General features: G+C 43.9%; 1 protein-coding gene across 1 annotated transcript in view; it reads right to left on the bottom strand.

The window, feature by feature from the left end:
* Positions 1–14,167, bottom strand: part of dok7b (docking protein 7b) — a gene marked incomplete at its 3' end in the record, with an annotated part of 31,323 nt that extends 17,156 nt beyond the window's left edge. The window contains exons 1-5 of the mRNA XM_080463588.1: positions 14,086–14,167; positions 13,923–13,968; positions 12,889–12,977; positions 10,586–10,736; positions 4,135–4,335 (exon numbers count right to left, since the gene is read on the bottom strand). Coding sequence (XP_080319714.1) covers positions 4,135–4,335; positions 10,586–10,736; positions 12,889–12,977; positions 13,923–13,968; positions 14,086–14,139 — 541 coding nt within the window. The 5' untranslated portion in view covers positions 14,140–14,167. The remainder of the gene's footprint in view (positions 1–4,134; positions 4,336–10,585; positions 10,737–12,888; positions 12,978–13,922; positions 13,969–14,085) is intronic.
* Between the last annotated feature and the right edge of the window lie 7,883 nt (positions 14,168–22,050).

Genomic DNA, 22,050 nt, shown 5'->3' with positions numbered 1-22,050 from the left:
TGACCCTCCGGATCGCCTGACAAAGCGCTTGCTAAAGTTGGATCCCACTCTTAGAGAACATGAAAAAGCTCGAGAATAACCCTGGGGTACCGCAGAGAGCGAGAATACCTCAGAGAGTGCGAGCACAACGTGCCAAGAAGAGCACGTTCGCACGTGGGTCAACATCCTACAAGAGCGGTGTGTTCGGGGCCCGCTTTGGGACGACGGATTGCTGACACTGCACGTCAGCTTCGGATGGCTTTTTATCCAGATCACGAGGAGCTCTGTGGCCGTCCGAACGCCGCCGAGGAGCAATCTGTTACCCCCGTCTGCAAACGAGCACCGACGGACGGCGCGCGAGAGCCTGTGTGCCGCGGGGTCGACGGGGAACACGTGTCGACCCGATAAGCCAGAAAAAATATCTGTCCCGCTAAGACGTGGGCTCGGCGCCAAACGCCATCGATTACAGGGCACATCGGCCTCATTATCACGTCTAATAGAAGCCCAGGCACCGATGCCGCTGCCGCGGAGAAACGGCCCGTCATGTCGCCGCCTGCATTCGGCTCCGCCGCCACAGATGGGATCATCTGAGACGCAGCTGACTTTCACAATGCAGCTGCAGCAGAACGAAAGCTCCGGGTTCAGCAGCATCGCGACGGCGAAAAGAGGAAAAAAAAAGGCCTCCAGGGAAATGAGGGCAGCTGAGAGGTTGAAAAGAGGAATTCTACATAAAAAAAAAAAATTTTAAAATTAAAAACGCAAAGTAATAAAGAACTATGACTCTTTAGCGGTGTGATTCTCCAACATTTGCACGGATGACGGCGGGATAATCTACGATGGAAACGTAAAGACAAAGTGTCAGTGGGACGACGAGGTGGGAAAAGAGAAAACCAGTGATAAACAATTCAGATTCCGGTTCTTATACTTGGTAACACTGCTGGCTTGAGTGGAGTTAAAAACATTCATTTTCATGAGCCACGTGATCACAATAACTTCCACATGTATTTGCACCACATTCCTCCAAACGTCCTCACATGCTCAACTCCAGTAAAAGTACAGGTACTTCTGGAAGTTAAAGTACCAATTAAACTCTACATGCAAAGAACCCAGATAAAAATGAATTATTCCAGTTTTTTCCAGGTGTGCTCATAGAACAGAATCTAATTTATACATACACACACTCACACACAGTTATTATTGTAATTCATCATCAACTTTTATGTAAAGGGCATCTCGTTCAACAGCTTTTTACCAAGTGCTTTACAATAAAAGAAAATAATAAATTACGTTTACGAAGGGGCTGATGAGTAGAAAGAAATTCAAAGGACTGTAAAAGTGAGTTTTAAAGGAGCTTTTCTTCAATAGATACTGAATCTTCTTGACTCCACGCTCTGGTTGTTTGAGAGGCTGTGATCATGATTCAACTTTATATAAAACACTAAGAACGCCACCAAAGACTGTCATCGATATACCGTCATCACTCTTTCTGCAGCTGCAGTAGAGATCACTGTAACTCCCAATTGTGAAGTTTATCACGAGGAATGAATCAGTTTGAGGAAAGTAGAACGTGCAGATCGCAGTAACTTCTGAACTCCACGTGTGTGGATGTTTTGTGAATCTCACGCGTGAAGTGCTCGCGAGAGATTTGGAGTTATGCATCGATTTATGGCAGGACAGCAAACACCCCGTCATACACATACTTTTATATTTAATGGAATATTTTTTTCTAAAAGTGTCAAACGAACCAAACCCGCACGGATTTATTTCCACAGTGTAGTTATCTGGAACAAATGGAGGATAAACATGATTTTAATTCGTGCACTGTTCCTACATGTTGAAAATCTACGTGTCGTAACCTGGAATAGACGGGAGAGTTACCAATCAGATTACTTGTTAAAAGGATTAACTGCAGGTTTTTCATTTGGCCAATGTGGGTCCAGATTGCACGCAGTGATAATCTTTTACTTTTTTCAAAACTTCATCAGCATTAAAATGAATACTGTGTGGATGAATTAGTGAAAGCATGCACGCCGAAGGCTGAATCTTTCTGCCAGAGAGGCGCTTTGGTTAACATTATAGTAAAATTCCTTTTCTAATATAAATGATCGGTTCTTCATATTGAGTTCTGTAAAAGGTGAATTAAATGTAAAGGTTCTCAAAACGTATGCTGCTGCTGCTTGAGGTGACTGTGTTGTATTTGGCGCTATAAATAAAAATAAACGAATGAGTGAATTTTAAAATCTACGTGCAGGTCCAAAGGTTTGTCAGCACTCTTTAGATTCCTGCTTCGTGTTGGTGAGCGTCACACGTCTGGACTCAGTACAAATGAACATGTGAAAATGTAAACTAACACTTGGTTTTACTTCACACCCACGCGAGGAATGTCACTTTCTCTCCTTCTGTCTGTTTCTCCTGTCACACTTAAAGAGGGCCCCTCTCCTCCTGCCCCACAGCCTGCTGGGTAATATGCAGATGAGGTGGCTGAGAGGGCCGGCGATTGGCCGAGGAGCAGCGGGGGACCTGCTGATTGGCAGCGTGTCCAACGACAGAGGGAGGCTGGTATTTATAGCCGCATCTCATCACATCACTGAAACCAGAGCCTTGTGGACCTCCTGGTTATTCCTGTACACGCTCAGACAGACACACACTGCAAACGTGCACACGCGCACACACACACACACACACACACACACACACACACACACAAAGAAAAACTAACTTCTAGTTTCTGATTGAGGCGACGGTGAGGAAAACGCTTCTACTGTGAAGAAAAGAGGGAGACATTTTGAGGAGCCTGGAACAACATCCTGACACACACACACACACACACACACACACACACACACACACACACACACACACACACACACACACACACACACACACACACACACACACACACACACACACACACACACACACACAACATAAAGCTGCCTCTCATTCTTTGCATTCAAGCCTCCATCAGCTGGACATTCAGATGATACCTGAACCCTGGCGCGCACACACACACACACACACACACACACACACACACGCACGCACGCACGCACGCGCACGCGCACGAGCATATAGGCAGGCTTCACTCACAGAGCACTATCTAACAGGGATTATTCCAGACTATAAACAACTACATTAAATAATTTATTCCATGTGGAGTTTGCATGTTCTCCATGTGTAGGTTTTTCTGGTTTCCTCTCAATTTGGGTGAGTTGGTGATTTTTAATTTCCTGTACGAGTGTGTGAGGCCGTCTGTCTCTTGTGCCTCTTTCACAGGGAGTCGGGTTGAGATGAAGTATGAACACAAATAGTGATCAGATTGGCGTCACATCGGCACAAAGCTGCTATTGTTGGAGAGCTAAAAACTGTTTTGTTTTTTTTCAAACCAGCCTCCAGACTGTAAAGGTCTGAAGACTGGCTCCGCTTCTCGGTCTTTAAGGTGAAACGGTGACGTCAGAGGCCCAAATGGTCATGAGCCTGCACTCACCCTGTCACCCTGCTAACCAACAACACAACAAGAGCGACTCCAGGGTTCTACAGTGCTCATGTCGCACACGTTAATGTGTTGATTTTGGAATCCAGTGAGACCCAAAGCAGGTTTTCCTCTCCTTTGCTCCTGACAAATGATTGATTGTCCCTGTAGGTTTTCAGACTCTGTGTGGATGAGTTCACATTTGCTCCATGATGGACCGATGATCTTGTAGACCACAAGATATGATCAGTTTTGTTCGTCTTCATTGTTCCTTCATCAACATCTTCTCTTGTCAATTGTGGGGTTTTTCCCCACAAAGTTGATTTTGTAGATTTTATCCTCATATTAGTTTGATAACTTCCTCCACCATCATGTCCAACTCCAGACGTCGTCACATTTTATTTTGCGCTCATGTTTTTTTTCTAACCTGGGTAAATCATGTTATAATAATGTTACAATTTCTTATGTTACGGTATTTTATTTTAGAATTTGACATAACATAATATGACATGTTGCGCTAAAAAAATTTTTTTTTAAGTTTTTTAAAAATCACATTTAAAGTGGGTTTTTTTCAGATTGCGTCACATTTGCTCCTGTTTCTAAAGCAGTGTGATCCTCAGTGAAAACATCACAAACAACAGTATCGACACTGACAGAATCGCCGCCGGCCTGAAGTTACTCACAGAATCCACAGCGAGTCCCGCCCTCGAACACGAAGCCGTTCGGGACGGCGCCGTATCGTCTCAACGCCGACAGCTTCCAGTGGCCGACGACGAGCGGCGGGACGCCCCGGCTGAGCACCAGCAGGTTGTTGCACAGGTGGAGGGAGGCGGAGCCGCTCTCCAGCTTCGTCCCGGGTTCCACGTTGACACTGAACCTGTGGACTGAGGCGGAGAGACGACGACAAGAGTTCACGCCGCGATCTGAAGGCTTACGGAGAGTTTGACGGATCATTGATTCTACAGATTATCAATCATGATAGAAGTGAAGCACTGAAGTACATCAGCATCACTCACACACACACACACACACACACACACACACACACACACACACACACACACATTAACACAAATATAAAAGGATGGCTGTGGTTAACGATGATAAAGCCGTTCTTTAAGCTCTGCTGCCTGTAATTTGCCATCACTCACGTTGTGCAGATGGGATAATTTCAGTGCCAAGGACTGCTTCTCCTTCTCTCAGTCTAAACTCTGCCTTTAAGCTCAAATACAGACACGAGGCCTGCGAATAATAAGAAGTGCTGCGTGTAAGTATAAAACTAGCCGCAAGCTATACATACAAATTGCAGCACAAAGAGAGAAAACACGTTTTTTTGGAGGGGTGAGGAGTCGATGAGAAGTTATGAATCAAATGAGGGTCAATTCATTCCAACAATTATGAATGTGGAAGCTTCATTTTTACAGTGTACGGATTTCATGCCGTCCTCCATCCTCACACAACTGAAACGTTACAACTTCTCAGACAAAAACATCAAATAAAGACACAAGAACTCGACTGATGCAGAGCAAAAAACAGTCGAAACATTAAAACCAAGCAACTTTTTAATGATATTCATAATGAGCAGTTCCAGTGTTTTTGATGTGGACTATTAATTGGGCTTTACAGTTAGAATCAGTAGATTTAAAGAAAAACCAAAGGCATTTCTTGATGTTTAGTTCAATTGAGTCTAACAGATTAAAACAGAATATTTTATACAGCAAGTCAAGTTGTATTAGGTTACTATCTATGCAGTATGAATACTATGAATGGTGGGTTAATTGCACTGATTACTGACTTTAAAATTGTTTAAAAGACACTAATAGACGGCGTCCACAGTAAGTCACAGAGATTTCAGGGCGAAAGTAACAGGGGTCAGCTTAAAGACCACACAAAGACAATCCCTAGAAATGCATTCTGAACTCAAGCGTTTGCTCAGTGGTCCTGAGGGGCATTTATAAATCTGTGGAGATGATCAGAACAGTGTGTGACGATTTGGATGTCCTGTGTTGACGATTCACTGTGTTTTATCCCGTTCAAAGTCGGCACAACGTCACAAATGTCAAATCTAAGGCCCGTGGGCTAAAACTTATCGAAACAAGAGGCTCAATAAACCAGCAAACAAATGCAACAGCTACAGAAGTTTAGACCTTTAACTGTATTTTGCAACATTAAAATGGACTTTATGTTGAGATTATCGTCGTTTTCGGGAGTAATTGGTTTTATGAAAACAGATGTTTTCATCATCAAAGATGCAGATTTCCTTCTTTCTCACGACTTTTCAATCAGTGTCAAAACTAGAAGTAACTAGTAAGTGTATTCAAGTGTAAAACTTATTGAACTTGCCCAACATGGGGTGTTACTGAACTGACTGCGGAGAATCCACCTGAACAACTGAAGGCTTTTATTGATTTATTCATCTATTTTTATCCAACCATTATTAAACCAGGTGACTCATTAAGGTCAGGTAAAAGCTCAGGTCCTTGGAAAGAGACGGTGAAGAGGCTAAAACAGACTATAAAGTTAAGATTATCAACAGATTACGTATAGAACGAGTTATGAAATAACCGTAAAAACATCCAAAACACAAAGTCCATATCAAAGCAAACTGTGCGTCACTGCTTTGGATCTAAAGGTCGATCACCTAAATGGAGCAATGATGTATACAGGCTGACAATTTATGAAATATTTTAACATTTTAAATGTAGAATATGCATCTTTCTAGTTTAATGTGGATAAAGTAATATACTCTAAACTAATCATCTGAATGAGACAGGATGCCATCTCAAGTTTTGCCAAAATAAAGTCGGATGTTTAGTCCTGCAATACACGTTTGGACCACTAGATTATGTGTTGAGTTCCCTAAAGAAGCAGCTGAAGGAACGATCAACACAAGCAATGTACATATAAGTGTATCTATGTTTTCACAGTGTTAACCCTGCCCTGCGGACGTGTTGAAGGTTCTGTTTGTCCTCAGGCTCAGGTTCTGGTTCTGGTGTTGGACTGACAGTAACAGAGTCCAGGCTTCGACCTGCTGCTCCGGCATGCCCACCTTTTGGTTGATTCATTGCAAGTAAAATATAATGTAATCAGTTTTACATTGATTGAAATTATTGGGCTCAAAAAACCGAAGAAACTTGCATAACCTTGTTCTTATCGTTTGTTCATTTGTTTTACAAAATCTCTGATGTTCTGCCTTTATCTTCACTCCAGCTCATCAGCAGGTTCCAGGTCTGACCACCAAACAGGAAGAAGGGACTCATCAAGTCTTTTATGGTGAAGTGAATGGAACGTACCAAGTGTGGCAGATTGGAGGGGATAATATATATTATATACACAATATACTCTTTGGTTTTCCTGGATGTCTGTTATTTTAGGACGTTGGTGGTTATAGAATCATGATGAGCTGTTGGTATGGGTGAAGTGTATTTGTAGCAGCTCACAGTAAAGTATATTCATTCATTCATTCAATAATTATTGGTTTGATCTTATGGGACGGGCAGCAGGTATATAAAGCCTGCAGGTACGATTGATAGACAGGGTTGAGTTTTTCTAGATGTGGGCTTGAATCAGGACTCCAAGGTTGAAGTAGTAAAGCGCTGTCAATAAAAACAGCTGGGGAACAAAAACTCCTGCCTCGCTGTGTTTCCTTCATCACTCCACCAACAATCAAATATATGATGATGATGATGCATTTTTCCACCGGACCGCAAACCAAACAAATATTAGCTTCTTCTGAGCTATATACCAAACTATCTTTAATAATAAAAACTGGCTCTAAACATTATTTTCTAATGAAGTATTGACTTTTCTTTAGTTCTGCAAATGGAGGCTTGATGAAGCGCGTCTCCCACCGCAGGAAGAAACTCCAGAAATCCAACATCAACCTTTAAGGATGCATCAATAGCACTGTGAGCATCTCCCTACATAGACGAAGCGCTGAATCCCCACAAACACGCCGCACCGCACAATGTTCTTATGTAACCCAAACTGTGTCTTGAAGGTGGAAAATGATTACTCGGAGATACAAAAAGGTGAAGTGAGGAGACGCTATTCAACATTTTACAGAGGAAACTTCAGGCGTGAAATAGACTTCTGTGTTCTGCAAAAACAGTAGTGACCTCCAGAAGGAAAGAAAAGCATGAATCAGCACTTCAAGGTTGAACTAGTCAAGACAAACTGAGGAGAAGACAACAAAACAGAAAACTATAAGACAGATTGAAACCAAAGGATTAAAAGGCAGAGGGCTCGAGGGGCTCTCGTGCGAACTCTCCGTGAAGGAGTGAAAGCAGTGTGACAGAGGTAATGCTTGATATGAACCAGCAGCAGGACGTGAGTCTGGAAACAGTCCTGCAGGTGAGACTTTGAGAGAACTGACAGTGCCGTCTGCGGCAGTACAACAAAAAAATAAATAAATAACTTATTTCAACTCGCAGCTATGCTTTGGAAAAAAAAAATCGGAAATAAAATTATAAAATTTAAGCAAATTCTTTCAAATCCGGGACAGTTCAGGGAACATTTCATTTCAATAAGGCCCGGCGTGAAAAGCATGTTTAATTAGAAGGAGAATAATTTTCCAGAAGATTCAAGGTTTAAGTTTGACATGAATCTTTTTATTAAAGCCAGAAGAAGCACGAGGGGTTTTAACTTCGTGGTGCGAAGAGGGCTGAAGCGGAGAGAATGACACATAACAGTTTGAATGATTTGCCCTATTATGCAAATCAGTCCAACTTTACTGGGTCGCGGCCCGAACATCTTCTGAAGTAATGCTGAAAGTCATGCACACCTCGGCCGGAGTCACTAGTCCTTCTGCACATGCTCAGTAGGTGGACAATCAGAACAACGTTTGCCTCCAGAGCGTCATGACTCCCAGTCAATGTTCTCCTGGGACTTGGTAGTTTTATAGTTGACAGTCACTTTAATAACAATCTAACTTGGTCGTCTGTCCACAGGAATGTCCGTGTCCTCCCATTGTTAATGGTACACGGTTAAAGTATTTCTCTTGTATAGCATTTTTCCGACGTGTGACCGGTCCCTCAAGCTCTTTACACTGTTACTCACATTCACACGGCAGAGGAGGCGGCGGCCATGCAAGAAGCTCAATCCATCTATTGGGACGCAGCGTCTTGCTCAAGGACACTTCAACATGTGGACATGAGGAGATGTCCAATGAGCCGCAGCCCCTAATGTTTATAATGTTCTCTGCGCACGTGTGCATGAGACTTCCTCAGAAAATTACATTGTTTTCAGTGTTTCTGTGGAAATGGACATAATCTTCAATATTTTGCCGTTAAAAAGGTTTTCTGAACCAAAAACGATGGGATTTCGATTATCCTGAGTGGCCGAGGGAGAACACGCAGCCTCCATCAGAAAGCACCGGACAACTAATTCAGTGTCTGCATTCAAACATTCCTTTGCCTTTTAAAAGGACAGACAGGATGGAGCGCTGCGCCCACACAAACACACAATGAAAGTGACTAAACAAAAAAGAAATAAATCCCAATAGGGCAAAAAAGACAAACAAAAACATCTTACTATAACGTCTGCAAATTGCAACACATCAGCAAACTTATCAAAGAGTGATGTAATCAAACAATACAAGCATTTTCAGATGTAGTGAATCACATATTTTCATTAATCAGCTGGCATAAAGTCCTCCCAGCATTCCGTGTGATCTGACAGACGCGTCTGACGTTTCATATTCATGAAGGCAAACGCGATAACCCCTTAATGTCGCTTATTTTGCACGTCTGTCCGATGCAATCCTGCACACCTTCAGTGGATCAGCCCCTCAGGGTGTGAGCTCATTACAGTCCATCACGGAGAAACAAACTATCGCCTCCAATCACGACTCACACGAATAACAAATCAGCCGACACGATCGTGTCTCCGGATTTCAGAAGGAAGTTGGAGAAAGAAAATAAATAAAAAAGCTCAACACACGCAAACTCCATCAAAGCGGGGTCTCCTCCCTGACTGTGAGGAATTAGTGCAAACCAAAAGGAAGCAAGCTTTCAGCAACTATGAGCTGGAAAAAAAGCAACATCAGAGGAATTCAGTGTCTCGTAGAATCTTTTATAGTTTCCTCTGCTCTCGACTCTCCAGTGAGAAGGAGAAAGCTCCGCAGGCGACACGGCAGACTTCACCGACACAGACAGAAGCTCCGTCATATCCGTCTGTGAAAAGGGTAATTTCTCTGTCTCTCCGCCACTGACCCCAATGTTTTCCTCTTAACCTGCACAAATGACGGCGGAGTGGAACAGTCTGCTGCACATTTCAGCCGTCGGAGGACTTTGTGCTGAGGTCACACTCAACGGACAACTTTCAGGCTTCAGCACTTCTTCGGCATGTGAAAGTTCAACCTACTGACAACGTGTTAAGATGTCATCTCGGGGGGTGAAAAACATCTCCTCTTGTTGCATTTTTTATTTATTTATTTTTTTCAATTAACCGAATACATGACGCCTAAATCTCAGATCCAATATTCTCATTCAAACTCGTCGCTGTTCTCAACAAGCCTAATCTGGATTTAAAATGAAAAGGCCGCCCAGAATTAAAGGCTGTTTTCCCTGGAAATGTCAAAAGAGCTTAAGAAATATTTGATGTCCTTTCAAGACCATTAAATCTTCTGTCATTCAAACTGATTAAAGTGATCGACAAACTTTTTATTCCTTGAAGCTCAAAGGATTTGGTTAAATGAGCCTTTCCAAAAATATATATATATGGTGGAGTCGAAACATGAGCAAAGGGCAGTTTACTATACTGACTTCAAAATAAAAAAAAAACAAAGGATCAAACCAAAGATTCAAAGAAAAAAAAAATAACACGATGGAAAAATACTAAGATGAGGCAATAAATGAATGAAAAAACAAAAAGCTAAAAGAGAATTAAGAGTGAGTTACATGAATAGTTATATACAATAGGCAAAAGATTATTAAATAAATGGTTAAAAAGACGGGTCTTTAAGTTTTGAAATATGTGAATAAAATGATGGCTCACTGTGGACTTTTTAATCCAACTTTAAGGACAAACGGGCCACAACCTGGAGACCAAACGCCTCATATGAGAATAGAATAGAAAATAACTATAATTCTATGTTATTTCCTGAGCTGATGACTGTGACTCGCTCCCACTGACCTTCTCCCAGGCTGTAGCGGATGCGGGCGTCCCAGGCCAGCATGGCGTCCCTGCTGCTGAAGCCGAGGACCAGCGTGTGCAGCAGGCAGAGGATGGAGAGGGTGTAGGAGACTCCATCATACCCGGGGCCCGGCTCCACGCCGCAGATCCCCTGGAGGAGCAGCGGACATGTTCATTAAACACACTACGAGTGGAGCGAACATATGGGAACATATTCCCAACTGGTAAGTTTCCCAGTGTGCAGTTTAGGGCTAAATGATTAATTGCATTTGCGATAATATCGCGATATGATAAAACGGGATTTTCTAATCGTAAGTGCTGCGATTTGACTGCTCACGTGATCTGGTCACGTGACGACTTGCGAGTCCTGCGCGTGTCATCGGCCCACCTTGCCAGAACGGGCTAGTGGTTTTTAGGGTTGGAGCCGATTCAATCCGGGATCCGATATCAACGTAATTCACGCATCGGAAATTTCTGATCCAACCTGCGGAGATTTCTGATCCATGAAGCCTCGTCTGCTTCACGGTTACTGAAATGACTCCACCAGTGTTTCCCTGCTGCTGCAAACTGTGGACTGGATTTCCTGAAGGGAGGCGGGTCTCAATGAGACGAGGAGGAATGAGTCAGGAAATCCATTCCACAGTTTGCAGCCCCCGGCTAGCTCAGTTGGTAGAGCATGAGACTCACAATCTCAGGGTAGTGGGTTCGTGTCCCACGCCGGGCGCCACCTTCCTGTGGCTCACCACCTGCAGGAAGGTTAAATGGTGCAATGCGATCTGGGTGACAGTGCTCAGACTGACACCCCCGTGACCCAGAAACGGATAAGTGGAAGAAAATGAATGAATGAATGAATGAGTTTGCAGCCAGCGAGCAGGCTAGGGAAGTAGCACTGTGCTATCCAACTTTTCATGACAACATGTTGCTGTTTGGACGGATTATTATGCTCACAACACCACAAAGCAACACAGCAACGTGGATGTTTGCAAAGCAGTTGTACAGCGAGGCCGTCGCTTTGTCAACAGACGTCACCGTTTTAAAACTCCAGCTCGCCGAGGAAAACGTCACTGACCGCAGCATCAAAACAATGATCAGCTCGCTCCTCCGCTGTAGCAGGCGATTCACACCTCCGTGAAGCTGCGTCCTACTCCGCGCTAAACTCCCTGAAAATAGTCCCAATCATTTGTGTTGCGTTCGAGCTGGAAGCACTGCTGTTTGTGCTGCGTCGCTAAATTATTTCCCCAGGAATTTATAAAGTGATTCTGAGGTTTGAAAGATAGAACTAGTTTATTATGAGATGATGACGTCACCCAGACCCCCACATTGTCCAAATGGAACAAAAAGTAGTTTGTACTGCTTCTTTTTCTGTTCTGATACTAACCTCAAGTTGTCTTTTGACAGAATACATGCATACATTTGTACAATTCATACATTACTGTAGAGAGGAGTTTATTACAGCCTCATTTAAAGTCAACAATGATGATAATAATAATATTAAAGCAAACAAAGCTCTGCTATCAGAATTGTATCAGCAGATATTTAAATTTAAGTATCGGCATCGGATCGGAAGTGAAAAAACGTGGATCGGTGCTTTCCTACTGCAATGTAGATGAGCAAACTGCTCAAAATCCTTAATGTCCAGCCCTGCATTAGTATAGTGACCAAGCCTGGGTTTAGGGCTTCGAGAAGCACAACGGACTGCAAGTCACAGTACTTAGTAAGTTTACAACTGTAATTGAAGAAGAAGATAAATAAACTGTCTTTCATATTAATACATGCTTCATTTGACTTTATCTTAACATAAGCCTCGCCTATAAGAAAGAACAATTTATGTATAATAAATCTGATATTGTTTATTATAATACAAATTGATTTATTGCTTGTGTTTGTAGAAAAATACACGAGAAGAGGACCTTGAAAAAATAATCGCATATTAAATTGCAATCACAATATTGAGGGGGAAAAATCGTTCAGCCCTAGTGCAGTTGCGTGAATGCTGAATTTGCTTAAAATGCTTAATCAATCTGTCTCATCATCAGTTCATAACATTTTTAGGTTTGATAACAAAATAAAAGGATCAGTTGAGTGGAGAAAAACTTGTATTCCCGCAACTATTGTCAACTAGTGTCATGATGATTATCGATGCATTACTCTATCAGGTAACTACTTATTTAGATGTTTAGGCACTACCTTTCAAAATAAAGTCCTGATTCTCAGTGGTTCAGAGTTGATGACTCTGAAGCAGAAGGAGGACTGAAAGTGTGTGAAGTCAAACCACCGATGAGCCGTTATCAAGCGGAACGTACCTCCAGCGTCACATTCAGCCTCTCCTTGTGGCCGCCGCCTTTCTCCTTCCATTTCTTCTTCTCCTTGTACACCAGCAAAGACAGGCAGTCTGGGGTGCACACACACACACACACACACATAAACACACAGCGATGGGGTTGCACTTTACAGACCAGCAGACACAAAAGTAAATGTTGTCTTTAATAACTGAATAAGAAAAGTGTCACTTTCTGTGATCCCTCGCTGCATGCCTGTCTGACTGTGGAGCCACAGCTGTCACAACAGAGCCTGAAACAATGAACTGATCCACTGGCACAGCTGATGATGAAAGTCAAGGCTTGCACACACACACACTCACTCACACACACACACACACACACACACACACACACACACACACACACACACACACACACACACACACACACACACACACACACACACACACACACACACACACACACACACACACACACACACAGGGCAGAGTTGCTTGACATTATTCTCGCCACTCTTGCCAGTTTCTTCAAGGACACAGCAGTAGCCCTCCAGGCCATATGTTTTTGTATGCTGACAGGCTCAAAATCTGTCCTCACAGCATCTCAAGTGAAGCACTAGCCCCCCCCCCCCCCCCCTTGCCAAGCTTTCAAGGGGAACCTCTGCTGGACTGAGGCAATGTCAAGGTTTATGCGTTTTTGGATGGAAGGCTTTCGTGTAATTAACCTCACATTTGAAGGCAATTTCAGTCCCAGACTGTTGATTTGAAAGGTGCAAACAGGGGTGATCTCATGTCTGTGCCGTTTTATATCACCTCGGGGTTCAGTTTAGTGGATTTTCTCCGGATCGATTGATGTATTTTGCAACATCCACGTGCGTCGACGCACACGTTGCGTTATGGCGCACAGCCAAGAGACAGATTGGCACCATATAATTGGTTATACAGCAGGACATTAGCGGGGATTAGTAATGGGAGATGTCTGAGAATAAAGTGGTGTTTGTGTTCATTGTGAAAATGGGAAAATTTTAAGATTTGATCAGATCCAAGAGAACTTACCTGCGACTGGAGAGGGCTTCCGAAGTACGACCCAGCGCGTCTTCCACTGTGGAGAAGTTTGCAAAAGAAACAATAATTCACTCAATATATTCCCGGCGTTGGTACGAATAAACTGAGGTGCGTTTTAAAGTATCAAATGAACAAGAAAAGTTGGGTTATTAACCTTTTTTCCATCTCTAAATTTGACTTGTCCCTCCGCGACAACTGTATCCGTCATCTTCTGTCATGGTTCCGAGCAGCTGTGTGTGTGTGTGTGTGTGTGTGTGTGTGTGTGTGTGTGTGTGTGTGTGTGTGTGTGTGTGTGTGTGTGTGTGTGTGTGTGTGTGTGTGTGGTGGGGGGGGGGGGGCTTTTCAAAATAGCCTTTACAGCCCACCAGGCTTCAGTCGCTCTCTGTTGTGCCAAACGAGTCCGGTTGCCATCGCGCGTCAGGCTCGTTGTTGTTTATGCGACTAATTCGATTAAAAAAAGAGCGCATTACTGGCGCACCTTTCACTTCACTCCAGGAACTCTGTCTCTCTCTCTCTCTCTCTCTCTCTCTCTCTCTCTCTCTCTCTCTCTCTCTCTCTCTCTCTCTCTCTCTCTCTCTCTCTGCTCTCTCTCTCTCTCCTCCCAGCCGGGTGTTAAAGTGGGATTCATGCCGCCTTAATGCTGATCTGTGGAGCTTCAACTCTGTCGGACTTTAATCTGGCTCAAGAATAACTCCAATTAGGACGCAAGATGAGTGAATTCCTTTGGAAATCCGCCGCAATTGGCGAAATAAATGATTAGAAAGGAGGGCAGCTGCAACTGTAATCGTTGCACTCAAGTAAAAGTAAAACTCTTGTGAAAAAAAGATACACTATTACTTTTCACCCACATTGTCAGAAGGACAAGAAAGAAGATTACTTACCAGGACACATTAACAATCACCAAACAATGTATATTTTCTATAATTAAAAATATGATCTTGAAATGTATCTTACATATAAATGCTAATTTACTGTTATAAGAATATTGGCTGCACAAATGCAGGTCAGCAAGTTTGGTTAGTTTGGTAGAAATCGTAGAATTTTAAAGTATTGAAGGGGATTACGTGGTGTAAATCTTTCTTAAGAGAAAAGAAGTAACCTGATTGGTTATGAGTATTCGAGGTCAGAGAAGCTCATTTTTAGTTGTTTCTTTTTCCTGTACTTTTCCCATGGAGTGAATCGGTGATTTGCAGCACTGTGTGAACACATGAACACATGAGCTTACCTTGAATTGTGGTCCAGCTGCTGCAGGTTCATGGCAGTCAGGATTCGAACCAGTAAAACTTACCAGCTTGTTTCCTAGAACCCCGCGTGCTCAGCACTGCCCCCTACAGTGACGCTGAGGTACTGACTGTCTCACGTTTTATTACTAAATCAACACCTCTTTAGTTCAATCGTCATTGGAGACAAAAAACTGAAACATGGCCGGCCAATTTTTTAGAAACTAAAAGTTCAATAAGAAGTTATCAATGTCAGGTTTTACGTTCAAAATCCGACTTTCATATGTTAAAATTTCACTCCCTGTGTTCGAAACTGAACCATTGCATAGCAGATTTATGGGATGAGTTAGTATTTTTGCGATATTGACAGAAATGTCAAATGTTACAACTCTCTCCAGTCAGCGGGACACGATGTTGAAGGATTTGTAATCACAGTGACACGACTGCTCTCATCCTGAGGTCCATTCGTCTATTAAGTGAGTTATTCCAGAGGTCAGTCATCCGAGCTACAAGGTCCATGTGGAGGTTCAATCTTCCTCCAGCTGCACTTAAACAAGCGGTGTGATGGAATCCGAGGATAAACTCAAGTGACCTCAATTTACCATTGAAATCTTTTATTATATGATGTATTTTACCCCAGAAATCCAGATTTTGAAGATGCTAATACTCATGGTTTTTCGCTCATTTCAAAGTGCCACGACTTTACTGAAGAGCAACACGTCGCTTGAGTCCTCCTTCAATTGAAAAAAAAAAGGAAAAAAAGTGCAAAATTCCAGTCCATACTGGCTGCGTCCCAGTTCTACACCGTGTAACCTTTAATCCTCGTCATAGCCAATAATCTGACTCAGTTTATCACTGCTGCTGCTCATGTTCACTGCAGAGTCAAAGAATCAGCGAAATCCGTTTATTCAAAAGCTGCAACATGTAAACTTGAACACACACACACACACACACACACACACACACACACACACACACACACACACACACACACACACACACACACACACACACACACACACACACACACAGAACCCACAACACGCATGCACTATGAACACACACTGTTCACACATACAGTAGTGTGTGTGTGTGTGTGTGTGTGTGTGTGTGTGTGTGTGTGTGTGTGTGTGTGTGTGTGTGTGTGTGTGTGTGTGTGTGTGTGTGTGTGTGTGTGTGTGTGTGTGTGTGTGTGTGTGTGTGTGTGTGTGTGTGTGTGTGTGTTCAAGTTTACATGTTGCAGCTTTTGAATAAACGGATTTCGCTGATTCTTTGACTCTGCAGTGTGTGTGTGTGTGTGTGTGAGTTTGTAGTGTATTCACAGTGTGTTTATTGTGTGTTCACAGCATATATGTGTGTGTGTTTGTATGCACTGTGTGTTGGGTGTGTCTTTTTGTGCACATCGTGCGTTTGTTGTGTGTCCACAGTGTGTGTGAAGCAATTAGCTCAAATAACTGGGAGTAATTTCCGCTTCACCTCCGTCTGGTACATCCCTCCTTCTCTTCTTTACGTTAAAACCAACTGGAGAACAATTATCTCCACTTAAAGCAGAGGAGTCTGCATGTTTGAGCCATGTCAGTGTTTCTTCTTACTGCTGATTAAAGCCATGAAGACTTTCAAAGAGGGAAAAACCAGGATGCTTCTTTTGGGTGTAACAAGCGCAGGGAGAACATGGTGGAGGCGGAATAATGCAGTGGAGCAGAGTTATTGAGTTACTCGAGTAACTGTACTGCTGCTCGGCGCGGCGTGTGAGCACACAGTGTGGAATTGGGACACAGCTTTGATTAATCTCAGCCTGCCGGCCTCTAATAGCGGTGCTCCGACGGGAGTCGGGGAGCAGCTGCACGCTTGTTGACACCGGGCCCTTTGCCTCCACTTGAAACTGAGACGATGCTTCAGCTGCTGCGGAGACGAAGCCGCCGCGGGCCGGACGAGGCTCGAGTCGGCCAGACGTCCTCACACAAACGTGGCTTTCAGCTTATTGCGCTCTAGTTGACCTTTGACCTCGCCGCGCTCCGACTGCCGTTTCGCCCTCACCATGGAGGGCAGGTCTGAGGTCTGGTACACGGCCGACCGCATCCTGCCGCCGCGGCAGCGCAGCTCCAAGGCCACGCCCTCCCACTTCCTGTCCAGCTCCGAGCCCCGGGACCCCCTGTGAGGAGGCTGCCGGGGGTCTTCTGGGTCGGAGCTGGCATCGATCCTGTCCAAGTCCAAGGCTCGTTTTGGGGTGGCGTGGGAGCGGGACGAGGGCGACTTGGATTTACGGCGGGAGCGAAGAGGAGGCCGGGGCGGAGGAAGAGGAAGAGGAAGAGGAGGGAGAGGAGCAGAGGAGTGGAGGGTGGAAGACGTCGTCTTCCTTCTTGGCATTTTGATACCACCTCCTCCTCTTTCCCTCGCTCTCCGCCCGTCTCTGTCTTTACCTGAGGAGGAGGAGGGCGCTTTAAAAAACAAGAGACGGAGCAGAAATGGCAAAGCTGTCACTGCCACGGCAAACCGTCTGCATGCAGAAAGATTCAGACAGCAAAGAGTCACTCCATCACGCCATCCTCACAACAACAAACACAAAGCTGCTAAATCTCCTGTCCGGGGTGGAGGAAAGAAAGAAAATACTAAACCACACACAGCTTCAAGCTAGAGTGTGTGTGTGTGTGTGTGTGTGTGTGTGTGTGTGTGTGTGCGTGTGTGCGTGTGTGCGTGTGTGCGTGCGTGCGTGCGTGCGTGCGTGCGTGCGTGCGTGCGTGCGTGCGTGCGTGCGTGCGTGCGTGCGTGCGTGATTATTCATCCAAATCAATCTCTGGGTTTTAGGACGCTGGAGCTGATCTCCGACTACAATCACAGAAGATACACCCTGAACACACACACACACACACACACACACACACACACACACACACACACACACACACACACACACACACACAGTATGAACTGAAAAAGTAAAAGACATACACACTGTGAAAGCACAACATAGACAGTACACACACACACACACACACACACACACACACACACACACACACACACACACACACACACACACACACACACACACACCCTGCACAATCTAACTGTATTTCCCACAATGTCACTGCCGGCAGCTAACATGAGAATATCTGTCACATCCACTTAGTTGCAGTCTGGCCACAGCTCTGTGTGTGTGTGTGTGTGTGTGTGTGTGTGTGTGTGTGTGTGTGTGTGTGTGTGTGTGTGTGTGTGTGTGTGTGTGTGTGTGTGTGTGTGTGTGTGTGTGTGTGTGTGTGTGTGTGTGTGTGTGTGTGTGCAGCCTATCCTCTTGTCTCTGTACATACTGCTGCCATCTACTGGCTGAATGAAAGAACAACATTTGGTCTGACTTGTTGCTGATTTGGTTTCTTATTCAAGATCGAGCAAAGGGAAACCTTCTGGGTTTGCATGTTCTCCCTGTGCATGTGTTCTTCTTCCAGGTACTACAGTTTCCTCACACACTGTAAAAACTTGCACTTTGAGGTGAATTGATGTTTCTAAATGTGTTTGCCTGTCCAGGATGTAACATGCCTTCACCAAGTCACCAGGTTGATTGATTCCCTCACTGGGTCTTTTTGTGATTTTCTGAAATTCTTTTTCACAGATTAAAAATCCCTTCAACAGTTGGGAAGCTACTAGTACATTTAGAAATGAATGACAGATTCATATTACAGTAATCAAGATATTTTTTGTACTTTTTTCCTCAAACAAGTTTAATTCACAACTTGTTGGGTTGTGATGTTCTTCAATCGTTAACAGTTTAATATTCTCAATCTGAATTTTTGTGACCAATAATTTTAATATTTGACTGAGAAATTTTAATTTTTTTCTTACTTAAGAGGCAGTAGTGATTACAAAAAAGAAAAAAAAAGACTTTTGTAAAAGCAAAAGTACCGATTCAACTTGTTGAGTGAAAGTAAGAAACTCCTTGTTCTGAAATGTAATGAAATGTTTTGTTTTTGGTGGAGTTCGCTGGGTGGAAGGCGAGGGGCGTGTGTACACACGTACACACATTTGTGAGCTTGTATTGTTTGTTTGGAGTCGGAAACTAAATACTGTCACGAAGAAGAAAACCAGGTAAAAACCTGTTCTTCATTTAAAAAAACACTATTAATTCAATCTGCATGTTCTCCATGTGTACTCCGGTTTCCTCCCACAATTCAAAAACTTGCCCTTGAGGTCGGTTGATGAGTCTCATGACGAGAACGTGAGGAATTCTGACTGGTTGTCTGTCCAGGAGGGATGGAAGTTTAAGCCTGAGTAACTAACTGGAGTTCTAACAGCCACGGTCGAGGCAGGATGCTGTTCTTGCTCAAACGGGAACAAAAATGTTGTTTTCAACCGTTTCTCTCCTCTTTCCTGTCACCACTCTATCCTCCAGCCGTTTGTGATGCAAAGCTAAATTGTGTTCATGCGCTCGGAAGCAATTATTTAGTTGGCCGGCGGACGTGGGCGTAGGAACGGCCAGCGAATGCAAAAAGCCGAGCCAAGACTGGATTCAGATAGCTGCTCCTGCAGATGAGGGTTTCCCATGTAATTAAAGCCACAATCAGATAATTCAATGGGCCCGAACAGGGACGACACCGGGGACCGGCTCGCTGACAGGGAAGAGACGGTCTCTCTTCTTATTCAAATGAGATGTCTTCATCTAACTCAGATCCTCTACTGATTCCACTGGTTTTTATTTAAACGTTCTCTCCTCTGGTTCAGCGGCACCGAGGCTCCGATAACAACCTCCAACCCATCTCACTGGGATTAAAGGTGAAGCACAAGCATATTTTTTATCTCCGCGGCTTCGTGCAGATGTGCTGTTCTCAGTGGACCGGTTGAACAAAGTCAGTTTGCTTCCGCCGTCACATGTTTGTCCTCGAGGAAAACGCAAACGCAGCCGACGACAATGAACAATTACTCTCGTGAAAACCGCCGCCGACCGAAGTCGTCATGTGATGCAAAAGATACACAGATATCGAGAGCCTGTGTGTGTGTGTGTGTGTGTGTGTGTGTGTGTGCGTGTGTGCGTGTGTGCGCGTGTGCGCGTGTGTGCGCGTGCGCGCGTGCGTGCGTGCGTGCGTGCGTGTGTGTGTGTGTGTGTGTGTGTGTGTGTGTGTGTGTGTGTGTGTGTGTGTGTGTGTGTGCGTGTGTGCGTGTGTGTGTGTGTGTGTGTGAGGAAGAAACAGGACCTCGTTTTGTTGGTGGGCTACCAAAGAGCCCAGCACCACAAAGCCAGACTAACAAGGCATTGAGCAGAAGGGAAGCCATGCATAACTAATAGACCAGTCCCCCAAAAGCCTTTGTACCCCACAACAAAAGCCCGGTGCCACACACACACACACACACACACACACACACACACACACACACACACACACACACACACACACACACACACACACACACACACACACACACACACACACACACACACACGGAGAGTAGAGAGGAATATCAAGTGAGATAAATGGGAGGGAGGTCAGACTGATGGGGGACAGAGGACAGAACCAGAGAGTGAAAACTGAACCAGAGGAATCTTTTCTTTAAGGTTTTAGATCAAAGTTTAATAAACTCTTAATGTTATACCCGTTATGCGTATCACGTTTGTGTCATTTGGGCTATTTTTTGTTGTTGTTTTTCCAAAAATGCTTTTTTTTTTTACAAGGAAAAAACTGAGTATCGTATATTTATTTGCAGTTGAAGTGACTGTTTTTAATTGTTTGAAGTGGTTGAGTATACTCTGTAAAAAGTGTAATGGGAGACAAATTAAAATGCAAAATAAGCTTTTACAACCAGCTGAACTCCATCACATTAACACCGATGAATATTAAACTGAAGCTCCAAGCACATAAAGAGTAATGCTCTTTACTGACTATGGATCCCAACAGCTGTTCACTATTATAGCTTCTATACTGCTTTATCCTGTGCAGGGTCACGAGGCGATGGAGCCCATCATAGTACACATACTCTCACAATTTAGGGTCATAAATTAGCCTCACGTGCATGTTTTTTTGGGGGGGTTAACTGTGGGAGGAAACCGGAGTTCTCAGAGAAAACCCACGCACGCAAAAGAGCACGCAAACTCCACACAGAGGCCCGGCTGGTATTTGAACCGGAAGCTTCTCACTGTGAGGTGAGAGCACTAACCACTGCACTGCCATTTAGCCCTGATTAGATCTTGTAATATGAAAAGAAAAGAAAAATAAAGTCTTTAACAACTTTAGTGAGAGTTTGGGGGCTTTATGGTTTTAATGTGATGTCATCAATCCTACACTTTAACATCTGGATTTAATAGAGAAACACGATTTCCTAATGTTGGAAAAGCTTCTAAATCAACACCATAAACACAATATTTCTTAGTCTAATATCATGATAATCTGTGAAGGGAAGCTTTGGGTGCTGTGCAGTGGTTGGCACCGTCACCTCATGGTGAGACATTCCCCCGGTTGGGCTCAGAGAGCCCTTCTGTGCAGTTTGCATGTTCTCCCTGCGCCTCCAGGGGTTTTCTTAAGGGTTCCTCCTTCACAGTCGAAACAGAATTGAGGATCAGCTCCATCGCCTCTGGACTGGATAAAGTGGATAGAAACATCTGGTAGAAGGTATAAAGACTTAGCAGCCTTGAAAAATACCCCATGGGGTTATTTAATAGAAATGATCACTGCTTTGTAAGCAAATTCCTCAAAGACTGTACTAATCTGAACGTAAAAAGGCTCTTATCAATGTGGGATGATGTTAAATATTTTTTTACCAACTAAGCCTTGGTAATATTAACCATTAACCATTACTAATCAACATTTGAAAGCAAATCTGCATGAAAACAGTGAGAAGCACTTCTGCAGCAGCTCGGGGCTGAAGTGACACGGACGAGACGTTTCGGACAGAAATAATATCTGATATATTACCGA

Source organism: Lipophrys pholis (assembly GCF_963383615.2).
Source record: "Lipophrys pholis genome assembly, chromosome: 5".
Classification (NCBI taxonomy): domain Eukaryota; kingdom Metazoa; phylum Chordata; class Actinopteri; order Blenniiformes; family Blenniidae; genus Lipophrys; species Lipophrys pholis.
This window is presented reverse-complemented; position numbering and strand designations above follow the sequence as displayed.